Raw genomic sequence first — 19,407 nt, 5'->3', positions numbered from 1 at the left:
GGCGAGGTAGACGCTGAAGCGAAAAAATAGGGACCAAACCACGGAGTCTTTTGTCTGACGCAGTTATTTCCATACCTGAGCGCAGTTTCAACCTATAATTTGAATGTGAAATGAGAAAATACGTGGCCGGGCACATAACTCGGACAAAGCTGATGAGAGACCCATGGATGAGTATGATGGCATTCCTATGAGGAAGGCGCACACGTGTCACTTAATAGTTTTCAGCTCGGTTAGATTCATTTTGCCAGTCGATATTGCGATATGCGCGAAAATTTAATTCCCCATGTGTATTTGTTACGAAGCATTAGCGTGCGCAAGATATTTCATAACTTTATCAAGGAGAAATCACAGGCAAGTATATTGAATTCGGGGATGATTTGCGCTTATCAACTATATAAACGAACGTTGTGCGGATAATCGACAACATGTCATTATTATACATCTATTGAAGAGGCGAGTTGCTGCAAGATCGTAATTCCGAGTAAGAACGGAATTTTTGCATTACATTGGAACTTTGACAATTGCTAATTCCGCGACTCCATCCTTCTTTCGTGTAGAGTAGCAAAAAGCAATTTTGTATACGCGGCTAATTCGCATTGAAATAATATTTCACTCAAAGATGGATGGGGAGCGAAGTTTCTGTACCGTTAGGGCGGGTTTTATTGGCGATGCCGAGATTCTTCATCACTTCCCTTTTTCGTTTCTCGCTATTTATTTTGCCAGTGCGGTGGCACACACACGGACGGATGTGAGGCATCGTTTCTATCTAAAGAAGTAGAGAAAGACAAGGGAGACGAAGAAGAAGATTAAGAAGAAGAAGAAGAAGAAGAAGAAGAAGAAGAAGAAGGAAAAGGTGATTGAGGAGGAGGAGTAGGAGGAAGAGGAGAAGGAGGAAGAGGAAAAGACGGAGAAAGAGGTAGAGTGTACAGTTATGCGCTTTGCCACGGCGACGACAACTCGACTCCTCCGTCCTCTCTCTCTCTCTCTCTCTCTCTCTCTCTCTCTCTCTCTCTCTCTCCCTCTTTATCCGCGGAAGTACCTGGATAGATAGGGAGGGGGAGAAGGCAATTTTACGATGGCCGGCATGCATGTAACGGCGAAGAGCCCGTGGCATGTATTAAACGGCCCATGGCGACGTGGTACTAAGCAGAGGAGAATTACGAGTGTCATACTCGTTGGATGCTCGATGCCTATTGTCAACCAATAAAAACACATCTGAATTCGAATCAGTGCGAATCTCTTCCGTTCTAAAATTTAACTTTTTCTATATCAGAACTTACCGGCCCCCGCTCTTCATTAATATTGCATGACTGATATTGAAAATCGTATGATGCATTGGAGTATGATTAATAGCGCGAGGCTATTTTCCTTGGGACAAGTCACGACGAGATTTATCGAAATATTTACTATTATTTAATAACGGTGCTTCGTACACGCGTTTTGCGGATTTGCGTCGAAAATATATCTTAATTTATGCTGCCATTATATGACCACAACACAGGCAATGAAATCTTTAATGCTATTTAACATATTGATTTAGATTTGCGTAGAGATTAGATAGGCAATTTATAAGGTTGTCTCTATTTTTAAGCCGCTCTTATTATAATCCACGACACGTGGACAAGTAATATGCAGCCACTTCCTCTTCTAATCTAATTCTCTACAATAAATTTGCAAACGTAAAAGAAACAAATAAGATGATAAAATGAGAAAAAGAAAAAACTCTTGATATTAACAAACTTAATCGCCAGTCAATATGTATGTGTGACTTTAGTTAGACGAACGCAAAGTTCAGCAGAATCGAATCTCAAAATAACTGTACGCGCAGAAGCTTTGATTTTACTATGTCTAAAAAAATACTGTCGTCTTCGCCAAATACCATTGTCCCGTGATTGTTAATGCATTTTAAATAAATATCGAATGGCTTCGTTTATGTACATTGGTATTCGAGTGCCAATTAATATCTCCAATGCTTCCTATGGTAAATCGTAGATGGTAATCGTAACGCAATCGCCTGTCATTCGAAAAATATATACTCGAGCGGTGATGATAAAGGCGTAATAGAAATTCTGCGAGTTTCCTCTCGAGGTAGAGGCGACGGTGGCGTACGCGCTCATCGCAAACCGCGATCGTAAAACGGAAAAACTCAACTCACACGATTGATTTCTATTTATCAAAAAGCGACCTTTCTCGTGTCACGTTCGATCTACCGGCCGACTTTCTCGGACGGAAAATCAGAGCAGCCGCGGTTTTCCCGCGCGCACGGAAACATTGACTTCTCACGCATTGGCGGGGGATCGAGGCGCGCCTACACGCGTGGGAAGCGGCCCGTTGTTGCGCGCACGCGATCGTTCGCGCATTAACGGCGCAATCGGCAGCTGCGATAACGATTTAATTAGGGAGAAGCGAGTTGGATTTCGTTTTACGATGGAAATCCATAAAGCGCGTGGCTTCTTCCGCGCTCGACAAACTGCAATCACGCCCGCACAATTAACGGCCTTAGAAATAATGCGCACGCGTGCGTGATTACCATGCAAGATAAGGAGAAGGGAGGAGTGGCGTAGTGGAGGTACTCTTATTTTATGTAACAAGCCCGTTTCCATTGAGCGCGTGTCTAGATTTATACGAGAGCGCTGGGATACTATTCATTCGATGCTTGGATGAAAATTGTATGAGCATAATATAGTTGATACTGGTGCTTTTATCAATGAATGTATAAATCTTCGTATTGAATTATTTGGGCCAATTGAAGTTACCCGGTTTTTCAATAAGGTTTTGTAATAGGGTTTTTTGACACAGCATTTCAATTACAGCATTTGGAATTATTATTATAGGCTGGTACCGAAAACCTAGACACAAATGATTAAATAAACACAATTTCGTATTTCAGAATTGAAATCATTTTAAATTTCTTGAAGGTTGAAAAATGTGTTTGTACACACTCGAAATATCTTAAAATCTTTAGCTTAGTCTTTTAATGCACGAAGGAATCTCATTGTTCTTTATATGAATCTCAGGCTGATTTGAATTAGCCCTTTAAATGCTAATCATAATTTAATTCGATAATTCACACGTGGAATGCAATTGAATAAGATAAACCTATTTCTTTATTATTTGTTTTTTTTTTTTTTTTTATACGGTTTACATAAGCACAGTAGTAGGAGTATTTTTCACATACGCGCGCAAGATTACATAGAGCATATTAGCCTTATCGGAAACGTTAAAAATTTTATATCACTATTAATTCTTCCGTGTGATTAATTTCGCCGCTTCGTTCAAACGAATATCGTAGGCTTAGAAATTTCAATAAAAATATAAGTTCATCACTAGTATCTGGTCACGTTAGATATTAGTGTTTGAACTTGTCGTTCATTGATCGAAATATGCATTATCGTTATAATAAACAAAATAACAACAAATAAACATAGAAAAAAATAATAAAAAAAAAACAAAAGCAAAAGAAAGAGTTAAACTGATTTAATTCGAGTAGAAAATTAAAAAAATTATTAATGATTTTAATCTCGATAATGAGTTGCACGAACGGGTAGTACAGTAATGACAGATGACGCAGTTTTTCCGTGCAGTATGCGTCTCTTGAGATGATTTGAGGAAACGCAAGATGTTTCTCGTGTGGCTGGCAAAATACTTCATGATATTCTATAAACTATTGGCGAGATGCGCGTAATTAGGTGGAGATAATTACATGAGGTAGCTTTGAGGCGTGTTAACCGGCATTTATCCACAATTAGGGATAAAGAGGCAATAATTCGGGTAGTTGTGATTTTGCACGGACGGTAAGGAGCTTCGGTTATATGAATGTAATTGCAAATTTTGAATAATATTTATTTCGAGAACTTTATTTCTCGATGCCCGTATGATGATTATTGTTCGTACAACAAAGTTTTGTTAAGATGTGCCCTGTATCTCTTCTAGCACTTTGTTGTATTAAAATTAATTACTTTTATTTGCGTATTAAATTCTCTATAGAAATATCTGCTTCAATGATGTTGAAAATGATAGGGGATCTTTCGATCTAGCTATATTGTTTCATTTATCTATGCTTTTTATTGCTTTATATTATTTCTCAATTTTCAATTTTTTTCGGTTATAAGCGATCCATATAATATGACGATTAAAATCTTTTTTCTTTCTAATGATTTTTTCATATTAATAAAAAATATGTATAAATATATTTTTAGGCAAGATTTAAAATAAATTGTAGAAATGTATGGATATGAGACGGTACCTATAGTATTAACGTATTTCTTATAACGTATATCTTAAAATAAAATAGCCTTTTGGAAAACAAACTAAAAGTATATATGATTGTATACTTTTTATACATGACTAAGTATCTTTATATTATGCATTTGTACATATACGAAAGATAAGGATAATATAATTAATTAGGGCTAAGGTAGATCAAAGAAGAATAATCGGGTATTATTTTAGCATCATAATAATAAAAAATTCATATAAATGAAATAAAATATTTTAAAATTTAGTTGAAATTAGATATAATTTTTTATCTATATAAAGATCCAAATTAATGTGTTACACAATATATTTTATTGAAAAGGATATGTTTAACTTTTGATATATAAAAAGCAATTTCGTTTGATATATTTGTTATATATATTGATATATAAATTGATTGTATATATAATAAATAAATAAATAAAATAAATTGATATATAAAAAGCAACATAAAAAAATGTTGTTTCTTCGAAATAAATAGATTAAACTAAGATATGATGTAGTTAAAAAAGTTATTGTTTATAAATTAAATTATTAAATACGTAAGAAATTATATGCTATTTGTAGGATAAAATTAATTTTTTCTTTTTAATAAAACAATTATGTATTTTTTTTCATAATATATCGTTTAAAATACGATCCACGTTATTTGTTTTAGCCAAGTTTTATTATACCAAAAGGTAAATTATCCAATTCTCTTTAAATTCGAGAGTTATAAACTTAAATAATGCATCAAAAGATTACTTGCAAGTAAATTATATTTTCCTCCTTTTATAAAAGTGTAATATAACATCACGAAGGAAATCACGATTGTATTGATTTTTATCCATATTCTGTTTTACAGTAGATCCCTATCAAACGGTATAGTTTAAAATAATATTAAAGTTTTTATTAAATTTTTTTTACACTGACGTTAATCAATACTTTTAAAGTTTTTACTATACATCAAATGATTCTCATCTTAGCAAGGATAGTAATTTTCATCTTGAGATTATGATACAATGTAGGTCACAATTTTTATTTTATCATATATTTAAAATAATGGTCGATACGCGTATGATAAATTTTATTGCATTAAATCGATTCAAATTGCAATGTAGATTATTTGGGTATTTCGCTAATAAATACACGTACATTTCAATAATTTTATTTTCTTAATTAATGCAGCGTATAATGCCACATATCAGTAACAAAATTACTATTGGGTGATTAATACTAAAGCAATGACGTAACCTCTATTAAGAATTATCACCAGAATATTATCAATAAACTATTTGTTCTCATACATTTTTATATTTACTAAATTTAAATTTCTAATATATAAATTGAGATTACAAATTTACAAATACAAACATTTTCCGTTATTAAAAGTCATCGTCAATATTATCTTCTATATTGTTGTCAGAACTTCAAGAATTGCTTTTTTTTATGAATTATATTATTAAACTTAAAAGCTATATTAATCGATGTTGTATATAATATTTCGAAATATTATCATTTGAATTAAAAAATATTTTAAAATAGATCATTGTTTAGTAACTTAGCATAAAGGAAATTTATTATTATTTAAAATATTCCAATTACCTCATCGAGTTCGTACCTTATATAGGAATATTTGTGTTAATTTACATTTATATAAAAATAATAAGTATCATATTGAATAATTGGATATTTAATAATTTTACAAAACTGTGAAAAATTCTAATTAAAAATTTATTTAGACCTAATAATTTTTATGTAAAAATATTTATAGTGACTTTTTGAGGTTATACACTTCGTGAAGATACTAGATGATATTCATCAGTTCTGTCTAGTATTTTTAATAAAAATTAAGCATAATATACGTAGTAATAGGGTGAAAATTTCACTTTAAATTTATCATCACGATTTGCTTGAAACTTTCATTGAACGTTCCAAATAGTTTAATTTAATTTACATTGCGCTTCCATCATAAATGCTACTCCTTGATATTCGTGAAGGAAAGATAATGCAAATGGCATCTCACGAATTGCACGAATTCCCTATTCTCAGGTATAACCAATTGAGTCATCTCTCTTTGAATGATTAATTTCCCTTACAGAATCTCGGAAGTGCGACTCCATCGCGAACATATATGAGCGACTATGTCTCGTTATTGAGTGAGAGAGTCGCATATCAAATTCTATCGACGCCGGCCTTCGATCGAACATATGCAGCATTTAATTATGCAAGACTGCATTACTTCCTCAGCATTATTTGAACAACTCAACATCCGTCATCCGTAGCTAACACGATGAAAGTCCTCCTCGACGACGGCTAATCCAATTCCAATCGTAAATCGAGCGTAAGCCCATGCCCAGCTATGAAAGGTAATTCGTTCAGCGTCCATTTTCGATATTTACGTGGCCGCTTGGCCGTTGTGGGAAATCCGCGACCGTATCCTTATTTTTTACGAGGTCCCGAGTACAAATTGTCGATTTCCACGTAGGCAATTGTACTACCTGTATTTTCCACGCGTTTCTCGCGAATTATGACGAGTCCCACGGCACATGAGAAGTCGGGAGGAGAAAACGTTGGGAGTGCGGGGGTTTCAAAAAGGCGTGCGACGTTTTCATCCCGTAATTTTGAACGAGATAACCGCCCCTCACCCCACCCTGCTCAACTACACCACTATTGGAATTAATCTAATAATCATGAATAACATGTTCTAACATACTCTTACTGTTCGATAAATTGCTGATCTGTTATCATTCGCTTATTTTTATCAATGTCCAGCCATAGCTGCACACGTGCAGTTACGATTTTCTAGAATTGGAATAAGCGAGAGGAATAATAGTGTGAACAATGCGAAAAAGATGTATGGAAATTGTTTCCTTTTGTTTCGAAGCATTCGTATGAAGTGTCTCGTTAAGTGTGCAAGGGTTGGGAGGATTGCCGAACAAACAAACGGCAATGCATTTATTTGAACATTCTTGAATAAATGAAATGCTTTCTATTACTTTATTTTTCATAGCATTCTGAATAAGTTATCGGAACTCAAATTCCTTCGTAGAAAATGCTACGTATTTGAAAATCAGGTTTTAGAGAAAGATTCTTCGAAACGTTGCGTTTGGGAAAGCATTTTTCTTAAATTTTATTCCTATCTCCATGTAACGAAACCTACATTACTTTAGCTCTCTCATTTATAATGTTAGAAGTAATTTACGTCGATGATACTGTTTAAATTTTTCATGAATATGGTATTTATCTTTCCAACTACAAGGTAAAACATGTAAACATTCGTAGAAACTAACTTTTGTAAAGTGTTAAGATAATGATAATTTATTTATCGATTTAATTTATAAATCGTCATGGTATTATTAAAGTAATAATGTTAAAAACTTAGCGCTGTCAGAATCTTAGAGCTCCGTTTTATAAATAAGTTTTAGATAAATATTCCTCCAGATTAAAATATATTTAAAAATAATTTTGAATACAAATTCTTCAAATAATTATCAGCCTGCTATCGATTATACTTATTTAATTTGTATCAATTTAATCGTTTGCGCATTAAACGCCTTTAAATTGCATTTCAAAACTGAAATTCCATTCTACTTACGCAACAAATTCGATCAATTTCATTTAAATCACATAAACAGCGACAACAACTTCAATAATCCATCTCAACGATCGTGTTCAAGTGAAACGAACGACAGCCCAATCATTACACAAATACATAGATTGTACTCATAAATATACTGTAAATTGCTTGTTTATGAGTCTCTCTTTCTCTTTATGTTTTTGTTTACCATCAACTCATTAATTTAAGCCTTTGTTGACTGCATCACCTTACCATTTATTATGGCACTGCGGGAGGAACTGATCGGATTCCACCGACACTGAGAACTTCTATTATACGACTGTTCCCGTTTCTAACTTAAAACGCTGGAAATTAAGCTTAATTATATTTTTCTCGAGTTTCTTTAATAGCAAAAGTATTATAAGTCGAGTGGGAAATGTAAATCATGACATTTAAGATTCATTAAGAAATAAATGACAACCATGTATCTGAATATGTGTATTCGGGAATTTACATGAAAACCAAGTGCGTATACTCGTAAGATGGAGGTGTCTGGCGAATTTTTATTAGATGCTTACGTACTTATTTACTTTCGATCTTGGCGGACGAACGATAATACGAAATAAAATTTTGACACATATCGCCTGTGTTGCGCACGTACAACGCATCAAGGCATTTAAAAAGACACTTTACTATCCAGAGAAACTCGAAGGGGAATTTTTAGCTTGATTTTCCATTTCTCTTAATGCGTTACTCGAGTGAAACCATCGGCGCTTGCCATTAGACCTCCATCGGATCTGGCTCGCGGTGGTCGACTCCATCTGTACTCGAACGCGAGACTTCATCGCGACGCTAAAACAATGCGACGCGCTCTTACTTCTCAGGTGACGTACACCGAGTGCCATTAGCCGAGGAAGCGCGTATTGACTCGTTGTTTCTGTAATTGCGGTAATTGCTAGGAGGGAGACGTTTTTAAGTAGGTCTGGCCAGCAACGGCACTTCACGGGTCGTCACTTCTTTCGGGCGGAAGTTTTCTCAATTGAACAGCAATAGTCAATATGTTAAATACAATTAGCATCTCGATAATTGCGGATGATGATTTAGACTGTCAAAGGTCGAATGTGGTCAGTTATTATAAAAGTAGTAGAACTTTTAGTCGATGGAAGTTCGGCTATTACCACACAAGTTATCACCCATTCACATATCTTAAACGACAAACAAAAAAACGAGCCATCCTAAGATTGAGTCATATCACGGTAGAAAATTATTTTTTCATTATTTTTTTATTGTTCGTCGATTATTCTCGGGGGGAGTAAGTAGCTGCGTAATTGCATTATGCAAGACTTCGCAATGAAATATGAATACACTCCAAGTGCTTGTTATTATCAGCTTAAGCCTTGAAATATTTGAAGAGCAAGATGAGAAAAAGGGGGATGGACGAGGGGAAGATCGTGTAAGATTCAATGCTAGCGTTCTTTAAAATTAAATCAGCGCGAGTTAAGTGAGAGCAACGAAATCCGAAAGCAAAATCTCGGCGTCATGCGCGCATACACACGGCGTGGCTTAAATGATTTGTAACAGTAAACAATTTCCCTATGGATAAAAGCTACGCGAAAGCGAACATTTTATCGGAACAATCGCTTTTCTAGTACGGTTCATAAAACACGAGGAAGTACGTGTAATATACGTATACTACGCGTCATGGTTATTTCTCGAAATCGATGAGGGTAATCCAGACCGGAATCTATGTGATTCATTAGCGATTCTTTATGAAAAAGTATGTAGGCAAACTAAGATAAACTCGATCGCGGATATACTGACGACTGGCTTTTAGGATTTCACGTCATGCGACGAAAAGAATACAGCGATGAAATCATCCACTCGAGCATCTAACGGCCAAGGCGTATCCCGTCAACCGTAACGTATGCTAATGTTGAAGGGTCAAGCTGAAAAAGGGACGGGATAATCTGTTGGCTTCTCCATTTGCATTTCGTTTTACGTTCAACCACGAGTACATGAGATCTATTTCCCATTATACTAGTATGAGAGTAAAATATTTATACCTCGGGGAAGATTGGGAGGAGGGTTCGGAAGGTCCGAAAAAGCACTGGAATCTTTCCATTGCTTCTACCGTTCAAATTTATTAACCAACATGCGTGTTATCATTTAGAATTAGGAATGCAGTTCTAGGAGGAGGGGGGGGGGTGGATTCAGGACAATTCATGACACAGGGTATGTGCTTCTTGTATTTTCGCGACATTACGTCTTTACCGATTTTATTGGTTCGGTGTCATTCTAATTGGCGACAATTTCTGACAAAGTCCAACACCTTCTATCCATCCCTTCATACTTCCGCAAACTTATTTCTCCGAGTTGCTACAATTCGCTTCTTTACTTTTACGTGAAATTTACGGCTCGCGTATTCCATTGGTTATTGCACGATGACAATATTTTTTGCGCGTTTTATTAATAAATTAAAGCTACTGGCCTACATACTCGCGAGTCTACGTTAGTTTTTAATTAATATGACTTTGTTCGTGGATAAATGAATTGAACGAAATATTAGCATGCATTTTCAGAAGCTAACCATCCATATTAATATCCCATTTTTCAATATACGATATATCCTCATTACTCGAAGCATTCGACTTGTAATATTAATCATTATGCCAATTATTTAAATGAGTTTTCAAAGTTTCACTTGAATTGCACATTGTGAATTTTGTACTTCGTAACCCTCATTTAACGTACACTATTGAGATGCGCGCAAACCAAGCATCACAATATGCACAATGAGTGCGAGATGAATGCCCCGATTAAAAAACCACGAGAAATCCAATATTGGTATTCCAATATTAAGCTCTCATCCCAATCAATGAAACTCAAAGATAATTCAGCTAACAATCAACAATCGCTCGCATACCTTGATTTCTCGGAAATGCGATAAACAAGAGGGACTGAGTCAGCGCGCCGCTCCTCGTCTCATCCCCATGCGCTAAATCTCGCGGTCGATGAATGTCACCGGGGTGGGTCACCAACAAATAGTAAACAAAGTAGGCCCCAGCGACCGATCGGCCGACGAACAAAAAGCCCGCGAGATTCGAAAGCCGAGGGCTCGCGCAATAGGTTCACCTGTTAGTGCGCCGGTCGCGCGACTGACGAGAGCCTCGGCGACTCGTCCCCTGGGTACCGTACGCGGGACACCTCCCCGGCACCTGCACATCTCCCTCTCCCTCGCGTGCGCCTCTCCTGAGGAGGCACACAACGCGATGCGTCAGCCGCTCCCGGCCACTTCCCTGCCCAACTCCCCGAGACGCGCTTCCGTTTGTCGATGCATCCGTGCTGCCGCCACCGCCGTCGCCGCCGTTACTGCTACCACCACCACCATCACCACCACCACCACCACCACAGACGCTGCAATCGCTTCACGATACCCCAGGCTCCTTTTTCTTTTTTACATCACGAATTTCATGGTCGGTACAAGGGAGGCACACCACCGAAGGAGCACTCGCTTAAGCTCGAGAAGGATGGGCCTTTGTCGTCTCTTCAGAGAAACGACTGGGCTAGTAGAGGGGCACTTTTGTCATGATATTTACGATTGGTTGTCCAGCGGCCGAGAGGCATAAATTAACAAAGACTTTTATTTTTCATCGGGGATTCTTGGCCGAGCTTCCGATCAAATATTGACTGTAATAAGCCAAGAAGGCCAAACGGACTTACCTGGCCACTTGCAAATAGAAAACTCACACGCGAGATTGCCAACTCGAAGTTTGCTTTGATCTCTTGATTGGAAATAAGACATGTTGTGAAAAAATTCCTTAGGAGAGTAGCAGCGCATTGGACGTGCGACGAGGATTAATTTAGTTGCGTGAAAATAATACTTAAGTATTGAATGTTAGATGTATATTTAGATGTTTAACAATAATTAATAACGTCCATTATCATTAATAAATAAATATGAATATTCGGTGCACTTGTTTCTCTCGAGTATGCAAAGTAACCTCGGACTATCCGGTATTGCCTTCGAGATTTTCCATTTTAATATCTTCGATTTAAATGCGCGATTAATAAAACTTACTCTTTAATAAATACGAAGAAAATAATTAAACATCGAGTGCCCAGCACGGATCTTCTTTATTCCAGTATGATATTCTTAATCGAACTTTAAAATAGAAAATAATTATGAAGAGTTTAATAACACTCGCGGTATAAGAAAAATATACTTTTCAACTATATTTTACTTGGCAGTATCGAGTATATATATAAATTTTACGCCTCGAGGATTATAAGTATATGCATTGTTTATTTTTCAATGTGGACTATGATTTGAGAAACAATCAATGACAAATAAATAATACACATGCATACGAATACGCAAATACTTGTGTCATATATGTTTGATAAAATTTAATAAATACTTTAAATCTAAATCAATCAACCATCGTCGTCTGTAATATGTATGACAGGGACAAATATCCGTAATTACATTTCTTCGAATGTAAGAGAAATCAATATATATAAGCATAAGAGAAGTTTTATTAAAATACGTAATATATAGACGTAACATATAGGATAATTCTTTTTTTAATTATAGATTTAATTAAGAAAATGAAGTCGAATATTATTGTGAAAAGCTCCACGGAAAAAGTTAATTGACTGAAAAGAACATTCTTAGTTAATTTGTTACACTTTCCATTAGATTTCGCAGGAAATTAGTTTTTACTAACAATTGAACAAATAAAACATTTTATTCATAAGCACTTATCAATTATCGTTTATCAGCGCTAAAAGATTTAACTGGTGCATCAAATATAAAAAAATAAGGTTTTAATGATTAGTAAAGTTATTTACACTTATGAAAATATTCATCTGATAATATCAAAGCCATATGAAAACCACGTTTAAAATAAAAATTGATATAACAATTATTAATTAATAATTTCAATTTTTTTTAATTTTAATATTTAGATAAATAATGATTATTCGAAAATGAAAAATAAATACTTAAATACACCTACATTTAGTTTTATACCACAACATTCACAATATTTCCAAACTTTAAAATACTTTCATTAATTTATGCAACTTATTTCTTTAATTAAACATATTTTTTGCCGCTGATTAAAAAAAAGTTCTTTGTTAAACAATATATAATTATAAAAAAATGAATACATATTATGCTGCAAGATTAAAGTGATCTAAATTTTTGTAATAAAAAAAATCAAATTATTTGATTTACTAAAACAATAAAACGTACTGATTTTGATTAATTTAATTATTGTATATTGGTTCAAATCAATGCATATTTATGTGCAAATGAATATTGATCCATATTAAATTATACATCCTATATATTAAATGTAATATTTGTATATATTAATAATCAAGGCAAATTCTTTTTCCTTTACCTTTTTCAACGAATAATAAAAGATATTTTTGCACGTAAACGGATGAACATATAACTTGGACTTCTTCATCATGTAAATTACATTCACAAGCGTACATATGCAAATTTGTATGAATTCGTCAGACTGTAATGTAATGTATAGGACTTCTGCACCAGTGACTACTAATATAAATCCATATAAATTAATTTTTCAAGCGAGATTAATATAATGTTGTAATATAATTTTTGTATTCGCCATTTCAATAATTAAAATATTTATATTTGTTTAGCAACTATTTTATGTAAGCAATGTCGTACCTCGTATTTAATATAATTTTAGTAATTCTTTCGCACTAATCGGACATTTTAATAAATTATTCACAGGCGTGAGCATCCTCACATTTTCGCCTACAAATTTGCACACAACCATCACTCTGCAAATTCACTCAACTGACGTACAATATATGACGCATATTAAATACATAAATAAAAAAATAAAATAATTATTTTTATATAAGAATATCATATAATGATTTGTTATGTAAATGATAACCAATTTATTTATCTAACCGTTAAGAACTATTTAAATGATAATTTTTTTTTTCAATATTCGAATTATTATAATATCTACTGAAACTAATATAATAGCATTTATAGTATAATGTTGTTTCTAATATCAATTCCAAAAAAACCATTATTCATTTTATTCAATATTTTCTTTTTCCGTTTTATTTGCTTTAAGGATTTCGTTTTATTGCTTTAAGGATATAAGAATTAGTTATTTATGTAATAAACGCTTTATAATTAAAGCTATTTAATGATCCTAAATAATAAACCGGAATTGCTTATGCTTCTTGTTCGGTATAGTAGTTTATTGGTAATATTTTGATACAAAAGTTATTAGTGGCAAAACGATTTTTTCGTTTTAAATCGAACTTCAGAGAAATTAAGAAATATTATATTTATTTGTCTAGTAAAGAATTTACAGTTGTAGAAAAAAATTCTTTCCATAATTACATAAAGACGGCCTTTCCAAATAATTAATTCTTAAGAGAATATATTGAATGCTTATACAATAATTTATAATAATTCAAATGTACATATAGGCGCATCTATGAATGTATAGATGATAAAAATTATATAGTATTAAAATTTTATTAAGTTATTATTACCATTTATAGGACTAATATTCATTTAACAGCAATAAACGCAAAGTATTTACTTGTGTGAGTTTTTGAAAATGTACTTTTGATGTTGTAGATCTAAATATTCGCCCAATATATTAAGAATGAGCAAAACGAATAGTAAAATATAACTATTATTTAACTTACCGGATATAGAATAATATAAATTCTAAATTTTAAATTAAGATAAATTTAATTTAAGATTAAATAATTTATTATTCAAAAAATTTCCAAAGAATTATTTAGAATTAATAAATTTGTATATAATACATGAAAATAATCTTATTCCATATTTTTTAACTTAATTTTGAATAACTAATTAAAATATTTCATGAGAGTTTGAAAATTACCAAAGGCTATAAATCATTAAAATTAGACATAAAATAAGTACTGACTATATATACATAGTACTCATTATTATTTAATAAATAACATCTATTTCAGTACATAAAAAACTTAAGATTTAACAAAAGTTAAATCTTCATTTACAAATACTATGAAATCTAACATTTTAAAAGCGTGGCGTTTTATTGTTTTCAGGCGCGATGATTAATTGTTTTGGTGTTTGTTACTACTTCAGCGGAAATGATAGAATTCTAATGACACGCGTAATGGTATTGGATAATACGATACGTAGGATTGTATAACAGGTACTTCGTTGCATGTTTTAATTCATTGGGGAGCAATAATCGAATGAAATGAATATTATTTTTCGTATATATTTGCATATATATTTTTGTTATATAACCTACTAAATCTTATTTAATTTCTTGCTTGTAATCCAAATGAGCATTTTTCAATTCCCTTTGACGATTCTTTGATAAAAATGTATTCGACCATGATCATCATTTTTTCGATTAATCACTTGTAATTTCACTTTATTTTGAAATTGATTCCAAAGAAATTTTACGGAAAATTTTAAATTTCATGTAGATTATTTAAGAAAGTTAAAATGGTCCTTCAGTATTTTATATCAGGGTTATTTGGTTATATTTTCTTTAATCATCATTCGAGAAAGTTTCAAGAGATTTTATTGGTACGCTTGGTAACTATTAGAAAGTATAGAAAAACGTAAATAAATATAGGATGGTATTTTTAGTAAAGATAAATATTATAATATAACAGATAATTTTGTAAATCTTGTAAGATTTTTATTTGTTATTTCGAACGTTAAATTATTGAAATTTTTAAATTATTGAATGAATTTAAATGGTAAATTATTAAATCATATTAAATATATAATTTCGCCTAATATTAAATATGCACATATTTTAGAAGAATCAAAATAAAAAAAAAAAAAAGAAGGAAACATTAGAAAATTAGATTAGTAATGAGTGTTCAGATTTCTTAAAATTCGAACGCTTCGTTAAATCTTGAATATATTACAAAAGCATACGAGTAAGATACAAAAATGAATGAATGTTAGTATACATTACCATTCAAATTTTTATATTTGCATTTTTAATTTTCAAATTTTTAAGTTTGCATTTTTAAATGCATTATTTTATGTGGAAAGGCATTTCATTATAACATAATTCAGAATATATATTTATGTCATAATTTGAAACTATTGTTCTGCGAATTATTACGAATCGAAATTTAAACATAATTTAGTTTGGTCACAGCGAGAATTAGACCTAACAATATTTATCTTCTTCAACATTTTTCATAGATTGAAGTATGTATGATATTTAGAATAAAAAAGAAAAGTATTAAGCAACCGATAATTTTCTTATTTATAAATGACTAATTTTATGTAGTTTTAAATAATGAACAGCGCTATATTCTGGTTTCAGTACACTTTTTCATTTTCAATGAATTTATATTAATACATTAATTAAAATAGTCGCAGTACATCTACTTTTTTGGATTTATTTTATTTTGTTATTTTAATGGAATGAATATATCTAAATATAGATAAGGACTAAGCTGTGTATTTTAAATAGAGATTTTTTTTAATACTGTAAAAGATACAGAAGCTATCATTAATTTGATTGTAATCTTTCGATGCTCATTTTTTTATTTAAGTAACATTCTACAGAATTATCACTTAGAAGCTTGAGCTCTTTTCAATTAATATTTATTGCTGTAAATTATGAAATGTTCATCACATGTGCTCAATAAAAAGAAATAAACAAATTAAAGCTTTAAATGAAAATTCTAAACTACTTATTTCATAAGAAATAAATTATGAAAGAGATTTTACGGGAAGCCAATTTATAATTACTAAATATATATTAAATTAATATATCAATTATATGTATTGTATTTTTCAAAAGTATTTCATTATAGATAGTATAATTATGATTCTTATGGTTATAAATTTAAATGGTACTATTTGAAATATTTTAATATTACTTTATGATAAATTGTCATTAATCTTATTGCATCTGAAATTATCTTATTAAATATATGTATCGATATTATGACTACATTTAAAGCTAATATTTGTTATCTATCTACACACACACATATATATATATATATATATATATATATATACATACATTCAATTATACATAGTTTCTTAAAAACATATTAAACCCTGTGAGATACACATCACTATTGCAACACTTCCTAACTCTTAAAAGTTGTTATTATATATGATTATGTTTATATACATTTATGTTCTAAAGAAATTATAAAGTTATATGACTTTTCCAAAACATTTTCTAAAATTATGTATAAATAGAAGTACATGAAAACTATATCTTAAATTTTGAATTATATATGTTTGAATTTTACTAATTTAATTATTCGGTAACATAAATAATTATAAATAATTTGAGCCAAAATGGTATATAAAAGAAAATTATTAATGAAAGATTGAAATTAAAAAAATTAATAGACTCTAAAGTATTGGTTAGATATTTTTAGCTTATTAGTTATAATTCTCTACATAAGCCAAATGACTTTTAATTAATTAATTTTTTAATTTAAAACAAATGTATATTATTTTACATTAACGTACAATTTTAATAATATACTATATAATTATTATATTTATATATTATGAACAAAGTATTCTGCATTCTGAATTATAAAATTATAATTTTACAATTCGTATGATTTACGATTTATTTGAAAATACATATTTTCTCTTAATGTCTCTATTATTATATATTTTTAATAAAAAAAAATGAAATTTAAAAATTGTATAGTATTCAAATAACTATTTTAAATAAACAAATTTGAAACTAAAAACTTTTTTTTTTAATTAGATGATTAACATATAAAGATATTTATGTAAAAAAAAAAAAATCACGAATGAAATATGTCTACTAAATTTAATTTATTTAGCCATTAAAACAGAAAAGTATTAGTTGCAAATTAATAAAACAGAATTAATATCTTTATCGTTTTTTCCAAATGATAAAAAACATAGAAAAATTTTGTTTATAATTCATTTCCTTATTTTAAAAACTTTATAGCAAATAAAATCAATCGAATGGAATGAATTATAACAATTTGTTAAACGACCAATTTTACGATCACTAATTTTCTCTAATTTGCTTGGAATAAAAGTCTCGATTCATGAGTAGTTTAACATACGGAAATAATCGTACATCTATATTTAGAAAATAACTTTTACAAACACATTTATTACACGTAATAATCAAGTTTTGCTCATTATTGCAGGAAAGTATAATTTTATATTGTAATAGTAATATGCGTAAAAAAGTCATTATTAAAGTTAAAGATTAATTGCACTTTATTTTTTATGCCACAGTTTTTCAAAGTATTCTTAAAATTATATTTTAACAAAAGTAACAAATGTGAAAGAATTTTTAGATTAAGATTAATTATAATACATCATCGTAATATATTGTGATCTCACACCATACTAGTTAAGCGCACTAGATAATGGAGAAAATCTTTTCATTGAAATATGTGTTTTGTAAGTCGTAATTTATGCAGCAGTGCAGGAATACTGTAGTTGGCTTAAAATTTTTGACATTCGGCAGGCGAACATGTTGCATGCAACGTGAAACAACTACATACCTAATATTCTGTGTCCTTAGGTTGCCAAGTAAGCTCAGAAAAATTATCTACCTAATTTTTACTGAAATCCAATCGATGTCGGCAATAGAACATCAAAACAAGTATTATACAAAAAGCATTTTTTACAGAACATAAAATATATGTCTGCTATCTACAACAAAGAAAGGACATAAGCTACCAAATATGATGTTATTAATTAATAAGATTTTTCTTTGAATCACGCGTAAACACGTTTCATAGATCTGTGAAAGGGTAAGAATTCTGGAGTGAAGGTGGTGCCATCTCTCGAATATCGTTATAGAAATGTGATTTTTTACTCTTTGGGGAAGTAAAATCCGATGATGTAATATTTTTTTATTATAAGTCCTTTGGTACACGGAAGTCTCTTATACCTAACTTTCTATGTAAGGGAAATCGAATAAATGTTAAATCAAGATGATAATTAAGCATTGAATTATTCTTATGTATAGGTGTTAGTTAATAATCCTGGTGTTACGTTACGATACTTCATATCGATAAGCGGTTCACGACGATGTTACCGACGGTGGATAATAGAATAATGATAGATAAAACAGATATCTTACCTATCAAAGTTAAGCTCACGACTGAAGATACATCCTTTGCATCCGCTGCATCGAGATGTAGTTGAAAGATCAGTCGCGCAATCATCGATATCATCGGCTCCTTTTGTGCCTTCGTCACCGCTCGACATCATCTTCCAGGAGCGTCGGATGAGCTGTAGGAAGCACAGCGGCTTGCTTGGCTGCTGCGATCGCGCGTTCCCCATTTTTATTTATCCTATTCCTCTTTCTTGCCTGCTTTTGATCCTTTCAGCTCGACTATAGCGGTCGACAACCTCGCTGATACCCGATTACCTCCTTCGCTCTGCTACGTGTCAGCTGCAATGTTTTACATAATGTTTTATTTATTTTCGGTGACTCGGAAAATGTAGATTAGTTTGATATACTGAGAGAACATACTCGGGCTTTGGAAGATTTTTTTCTTCTGTCTTTTCTTTGTCACTTATTTAATACTTATTT

General features: G+C 31.5%; 1 protein-coding gene across 1 annotated transcript in view; it reads right to left on the bottom strand.

Annotated features, from left to right (window-relative positions):
- Window positions 1–19,171, bottom strand: part of mwh (multiple wing hairs) — a 58,695-nt gene extending 39,524 nt beyond the window's left edge. The window contains exon 1 of the mRNA XM_011503980.1: window positions 18,952–19,171. Within this exon, the coding sequence (XP_011502282.1) occupies window positions 18,952–19,154 (203 nt within the window). The 5' untranslated portion in view covers window positions 19,155–19,171. The remainder of the gene's footprint in view (window positions 1–18,951) is intronic.
- Window positions 19,172–19,407: the final 236 nt, after the last annotated feature.

The sequence above is a fragment of the Ceratosolen solmsi genome, unplaced genomic scaffold, assembly GCF_000503995.2.
Source record: "Ceratosolen solmsi marchali unplaced genomic scaffold, CerSol_1.0 scaffold53, whole genome shotgun sequence".
Taxonomy (NCBI): domain Eukaryota; kingdom Metazoa; phylum Arthropoda; class Insecta; order Hymenoptera; family Agaonidae; genus Ceratosolen; species Ceratosolen solmsi.
The sequence above is the reverse complement of the archived record's forward strand: the minus strand, read 5'-3'. Positions and strand labels throughout refer to the sequence as shown.